The 6,541-nt window shown below is 38.4% G+C and overlaps 1 protein-coding gene across 4 annotated transcripts in view; it reads left to right on the forward strand.

Moving 5' to 3' along the window:
- Nucleotides 1–4,820, forward strand: part of mybpha (myosin binding protein Ha) — a 17,647-nt gene extending 12,827 nt beyond the window's left edge. For 2 of the 4 annotated variants that reach the window (XR_797911.1, XR_797912.1), the window contains 4 exons: nucleotides 1,004–1,190; nucleotides 1,581–1,637; nucleotides 4,193–4,235; nucleotides 4,436–4,820. Coding sequence is in view for 2 of the 4 variants with exons in the window: in XM_010766679.1 (XP_010764981.1) it covers nucleotides 1,004–1,190; nucleotides 1,581–1,609 (216 nt within the window). In the remaining 2 variants the exon portion in view is untranslated. Of the gene's footprint in view, nucleotides 1–1,003; nucleotides 1,191–1,580; nucleotides 1,638–2,576; nucleotides 2,674–4,192; nucleotides 4,236–4,435 lie in introns of those variants that run through there. The other 2 variants (XM_010766679.1, XM_010766680.1) reach the window with 2 other exon arrangements.
- The last annotated feature ends 1,721 nt before the right edge of the window (nucleotides 4,821–6,541 follow it).

Consider the following 6,541-nt stretch of genomic DNA (forward strand, 5'->3'; position numbering starts at 1 on the left):
CCGTTCCGTCACAGCGGGTGGAGCTGCAGGATGTCTGCTTCACACACGTTGCATACCGCTATTTTATTACCTTGGTGTGTTATTGGCTAATGGTTACACATCCCCAAAAAACATTATGACATCACTAAGTGGCCAAAATCTGATCAGCTCATTTTCAGACAGGTTTTTATATAAATGGATCAGGACGAAAAGTGAGCAAATCTTTTTTCCTGAAACTTTCAGAATCTCTTTACACAGAGGGGACACATGTTTATGTATAAAAGACATGGAAAAATGTGGATTTTGCATAATAGGTGACCTTTAATAAAATATAAGTTCAACAGCTTTAAAATGACAATCTACATCCTGGTACTGCCCTGAATAAGTTCAAACTTGCCTATTCATTTTAAAGACGTAAATTAAATTTAACATTACACTTTGGATTTGAAAGATCAGCTAAAAGTTATTACTCCATCAGAGAATAATGTACTTAAGTCAGAGACTGTTTGACCTTCTTTACCATCTAAATGTATATGTGAGTTAACAAATATTCTTTAAATAGAGGAAAAGGTGTCGTCAGCAGCAACGAAGAACTACATTTGTTTTGCATATCGTTGAGTAAGGAATGATAGAAACCCTTCTGAATGCATCGGCTGACCTGAAATCTAATAGGCAGAGTCACCTTGCATGAGGCCGGACCGTGAGGAAATCCATGCAAGGACTGTCACTGAAGCCCAGAGAGGCACATACTTGAGGACACTTGTATCACTCCAATATTACTACCAAAAAAGTCCCACTCAGCACAGACTGTCCGAGCTGGCTGGAAGACATGTTGACAACAGACTGAAAGACCTGTTTACTCCATGTTAAAGTATGACAAAGCCGTTCTGATCAACAGGTCTGAAAACTGTACAATGGCATCAATAGCCAAGATAAAGAATAAACAAAACAAAATCCTACATGCATTTATTTCAGCTTAATACTGTATACTGTAGTTGATAAATGTCTCCCCTCGTCTTCTCAGCCTCAGATTGAGTGGTTGAAAAATCAGATGATCATCGGTAACGACCCCAAGTATCGTAAGTTCACTAACGAGGGAATCTGCTGCCTGGAGATCCGTAAGCCCGGCAACTTTGATGGCGGCATATACACCTGCAGAGCCATCAACCCCCAGGGAGAGGCCCTCGTCTCCTGCAAGCTGGAGGTCAAACGTACGTATCTACACACACATGAAGGACACTGCTTTAAGTGTATACAGGCCAAATCTGTTCAGCTTTCTCTTTAAAGGAATGATTCAACATATAAGGAAATACACTCGTTTAATTCCCTGCCAACACTTAGTAGAAGATACCACTGCGATGTGAGCTAATTTTAAATCTGAAACCAGCAGCTGTTTAGCTTTGCTTTAGGACAATTGGTGTCAAGAGTTCACTAAGTGACAAAATGTCAGACAGTCTCTAAAATTTGTCTCATTTGGAGAATTTATTATTGGTACTAGTTGATGATTCCAGCTTCCGCACATCCAGATTATAACTGCAATAACAACCACAACTTAATTCAATTAAAAAACATTAATAAACTGTATACTCCTTTCCTCACAGAAATTATTCAGGCAGAGTCTGGCAAGTAGAAGGGGAAATAAACCAAAACCTCCAGAGGTAAGCAACAAAGAGAAATATCCACTCCTTTGCAAGAGTGTGACAATATTTGCCATATGTCACTAGTTGAAGCACATTCAATAATTATATATCTTTCTCAAATGTTCTTTAATAATTAATTACACATATAATTGTAATCATGTGTTACTATTGCTAGTGCTCATTTCTGTTTTCACGCATGTATGACATTTCTGATTTGCATTGTCTTCAATTTGTAGCTTATAATCAAAACTACTTGCGATTCATTTGTCCTTCCCTCCTGCCCTCTGTATTTCTACTGTGTGTGAGCCCTCTTGTCCTCCCTCCTCTCCACCTTCCTTCTCTGTAAATCTTGTTCTGGATGTTGTGACACCTACTTTTGGATGTGGTAATGTGGCAGAGATTATTATCAGTGATAGAGAAATTCCAAATTTGCTGTTTTTACAGCGTTAACATTTCTATTTATACAGTCACTCATAGACAGCCACATTTGGGTTTTGGTATTGGCCCTTTGATTTAAGCTGTTGAAATGCTCCTGTGGTGTAGCCTTTCACTGAGGCTTTGCTCACAGTGTCATTTCAACTGCTGACAAGGGAAGCCTTATTCAAGTGTGAAAAACACATGAAGTGATGGGAAAGGATGGCAAGAGGTAAAAAGACAAAGAGAAGGAACAAGGGAGGAGGCATTTGAGCAGGAAAGTGATGAGACAGATAACATGTAGGTAAAGGAAGCCTGGGACAGTTGAAGGTTGTTAAAGAGTGAAGGATAATGGTTTTATCTTAGTGTAAAGGACATACCACAGGTTCTTTTTACGGCTCTGTGAAACACTATCTCTTTCCATGCCTGTTGTACATTGAAAACATGTCAGCAAGAGGCCAATTAAATTATATAATATGTTTTAGATATCTCATATCGTTCCTCTGTCTTCCCCTCTTCTCTGTGTGTCTCCTCTCCACCTAGCGACCAACATTTTAGTATAAATTGGTCCTGACAACAATGGAAGTCGGCCTTCACCACAATAAATGCATATAAGTTAAAAGCAGGCAATAACTCCTTTATTTCATGTCCTCTTTAAGCTGCTTTAATGTGATTAGTCCTTGACGATAGCGTCCACATAATTTAGTCATTATTTTAATTTCTACCTTGCTTTCTTTATATTTGTTCTTTCTAAATAACTTTATTTACAAATTGCGAGCTGTATATTTTCATACAAACCTGTCCATAATAAATAAGTGACGAGGCCTTTAAAGAACCTTTTGGAGAAGGATGCGGTGTTAGGCAATGTGTTTTTTTCTTTAAGTAGGTATGAGTTTAAACTGTTGTTTGTTTACAGAATAAACAGTCACCTTTATAAGTGATGTTTGGTTTACATTTCATTGAATATTAGAATCAGTTTGAATATGTTGATAGATAAGGCTGGTGATATGTCAGATTTGGAGGGTTAATTATTTCCCTGCAGCTTGATGGAATGACTTACAGAAAACTACATTTTTCTGTACAAAAACCCAAAATGGCATATAGTATACGAGGGAATAAGATGTATCATGCTTTACGTCACAGACAATATTGTTGGCTCAATTAATTCTTTATTTGTTTTTTGGTCTTTTTGTGCGATCTGGAGACGATTAGAAAAATATAAATATCACCAGACTCAAACTTGAGTTCCTGTAAACACACACTATAGCTGAAAGTGTACATCCAGATTGTGTGTATATTTAGTTGACAGTTTCAGGGCGAAAAAACTATGTATAAATAAAATATAGCATTAAGAGGAAGCATGTATGTAATTTTGGGAATTAACCCTAAATATAGGGTCTCAACTCCTTCTCTCGACATCAGCAAATAAACCGATGAAGTTGCTATGCTACATGCCAACTACATGACCTTCAGTACGGTCAGGGACACTTGTTCTCACACTATACCTCTAATGGGGTCACATGCCTGCCTGACCACCCCCCAACGCTGCTCAAGTGACCAGATCTTAATGCATGGTTGATGTGGATGGATGCATTCACACCTGTATTTACAGCTGTCCTCTTCTGATCACGTAACCGAAGACGCACTTTGTGTCAGTGTAAACTGCGGCGTATACATGACAAGATCACGTTTGTGAGTGTCAGTCCCATTAAGCACAGCCGTACATGGGGGGGGGCCCTCAAGGGGAAAATGAGAGGTAACGCAGCGTTCACCCTCGGGTCGGGGTGAGGGGTGATGTCAGCCAGCACTCCGCAGCTTCTAAAAGTTACTCCAGATGATTTGGCACTCAGCCAAACTCCTCACATTACTGCAAGTCAACAGCAAGTGTGGAGTGATGTGAGAAGAAGGGAGAAAGGGCTAAGAGGGCAGAAACCAAGCCAGATAATCTTCAATGGAAAATATACATTGGATCTTTCTGTCTCTCTTTCTCACACACACACACACACACACACACACACACACACACACACACACACACACACACACACACACACACACACACACACACACTCACACACACTCACTCACACCCATTCCTGTCTGAAGTGATTTTTACACTCCATTTAACTCTCTTCTCGCTTTAATTATGTTTCCCCCAGTGTGTTTAAAGGACCAGCAGAAGTCCAGGTCTTATGTGTTATGGTGAGTGTACGTGTGTGTGTGTGTGTGTGTGTGTGTGTGTGTGTGTGTGTGTGTGTGTGTGTGTGTGTGTGTGTGTGTGTGTGTGTGTGTGTGTGTGTGTGTGTGTGTGTGTGTGTGTGTGTGTGTGTGTGGTTGGGTGTGTGTGTGTGTGTGTATATCCCCCTCTAACCCTTTCTGTGTGTTTCTCTTATCTTGTTCAGATTGTTTGAGGATGTGATAGAGAGCCGTGGCTGCCTCTGCAGCAGTGTGTACATACTGAAGAAAGGGACAGAACAACATACCAACATCTACATATCTATTTCCACCCCCACCCATCCCGACTCACCCACTCCTCCCAGTATTTGGGGAAGACCCACATTGCACAACCCATCCCAGTTTGCCAATTGTTGTATGTTATTTAAGTTGGTGACATGTGTGTAAGGCTATATTTAAAACCTTTTGTTCTGCCTGTGTCCATCTGCTGTTTGTTACAGTATTTATATATATAGATATATATTTACGACTCAATAAAACAGTGAATCCTTAGACATACTACTGCAATGACTGTATGGATGTTTAATACAAAAATAAAATTGTATTTTACTACATGTGTGCATTTCTACCAACATTTCACACAGTGCTACACTTACTTTTAGGATGGATAAAATGTTGCTAAGCATTGGATTTTGGGCTTTCAAGGGGTGTCAAGGTGCCATTTTGATTGTGTGGAAAGATCCGGTGTCTGTGAGTGGAATGATAAGTGTTTTCTTTCTTCTCAAATCATTGCCACATTAGAAAAACTGCAACATCTGTGCCATTACACTAAAGGAATAATAGAGGGAGTCCAAATATGCTTGATATCTCTCAATCTCTGTACATTTTAGCCAAACCAAATTGATAAGCATGCCTTATTGCCACCAGTGTTATGTGGTGTTTTTTGTGCAATATGGGTAAACTGACCCTTTCAATGAATACTCTATGGTTTCACTCACCATTTTTTGCTGCCGGTGTCTTTACACGCCACAGATTTGTTCTTTTTTTACACAAAACTCGTGTCTGTAGCAGTTTTGTGTTTTATGTTTGAGCTGAAAATGAAGGTTTCAGTTATATAGTAACATTTTCAGATCAGGTATGGGTTTATATACTCCTATTAATAGTGTGCTTGACTCAACATATGTGTAACCATGTGTCAGAGAACTACAGAGGTGGTTTTTACTTCTCCCATTAGAATAAATTGCAATCTAAATATGTTATTGCATATTATGATAATGCTACTGCTTTTTATTGGTTTGTAAAAAAGTGTGCAGGACAGCTGATTTATTCAAAACTACTATGACATCAGGGTAAGAAACTTTATATTCAGCATTTTTCAATTTGTTCTGCCAGAGATCCCATATACAGGGTCAGTGTCTGATGATCATTCTCTGTGTTATACTGACACCTTATGGTGATTCAAAAACAAAGCAGGAACAGTGAGGTGTTTAATCTTGACACGCATCTCAGCCTAACAGGAAGTTATACTTTACCACAAAGCGCATTGAAACTTCAGCACTTACTTTTATGCTGAATCATAAACACATTTAAATGACTTTAAATTTTAAATTACATACCATATATATATATATATATATATATATATATATATATATATATACAGTATATATATAGTTATGGTCTTCAGCATTACGTTCATCCTATTTGCATGTCTAGAAACTGACTTTGAGCTGAAGTCTCTGTTTGCGGTTAATAGGCTGGCTTTTCAGAAGTGAAAAAAAAACCTGTAGCTTCCTCTCGTGTTCCCAAAATCATATCACACCTACAAGGTGCAAAAATATCTATCCTTGAGCTGCACTAAAATAAAAAGCAACTTCAGAAGAAGATATGGTTTTAGTTCAGCATTCTATTCTGTCTAAGCAGCTAAACTAAATAATGATTATATCTTGACTTGAATCAAACCATTCTTTTTATTTTCTTAACAATGTTACTTTTGCAATAAATATGTTTACATAATCTTGACTTTCTTAGACAAATAAACACTCTTTTTGGTAGGCTATACAACACAATTGATCTTGTCAACACAATGGGTCTTGAACTTTGTTTAATTTCTCGAAAAACCCTCCTTGTCCCTTTTCAGCATAAATCGGCTATTAAAATTCATATCGAGCAAACAAACATCTGAGTGTGGTTGACCCACACATTTCCTGTTTCTTTTACAAAAAAAAAGCGGATGTCAGAGACAGGAAAGCTGCTTTCCTGAGGTACGTTTAGAAACGAAGTTGTCGCATACGCCCATATCTGTGCACTGCATTTCCTTTACTGCACGGCAC

The sequence above is a fragment of the Notothenia coriiceps genome, unplaced genomic scaffold, assembly GCF_000735185.1.
Source record: "Notothenia coriiceps isolate Sejong01 unplaced genomic scaffold, NC01 NC01_scaffold00003521, whole genome shotgun sequence".
Lineage (NCBI taxonomy): Eukaryota > Metazoa > Chordata > Actinopteri > Perciformes > Nototheniidae > Notothenia > Notothenia coriiceps.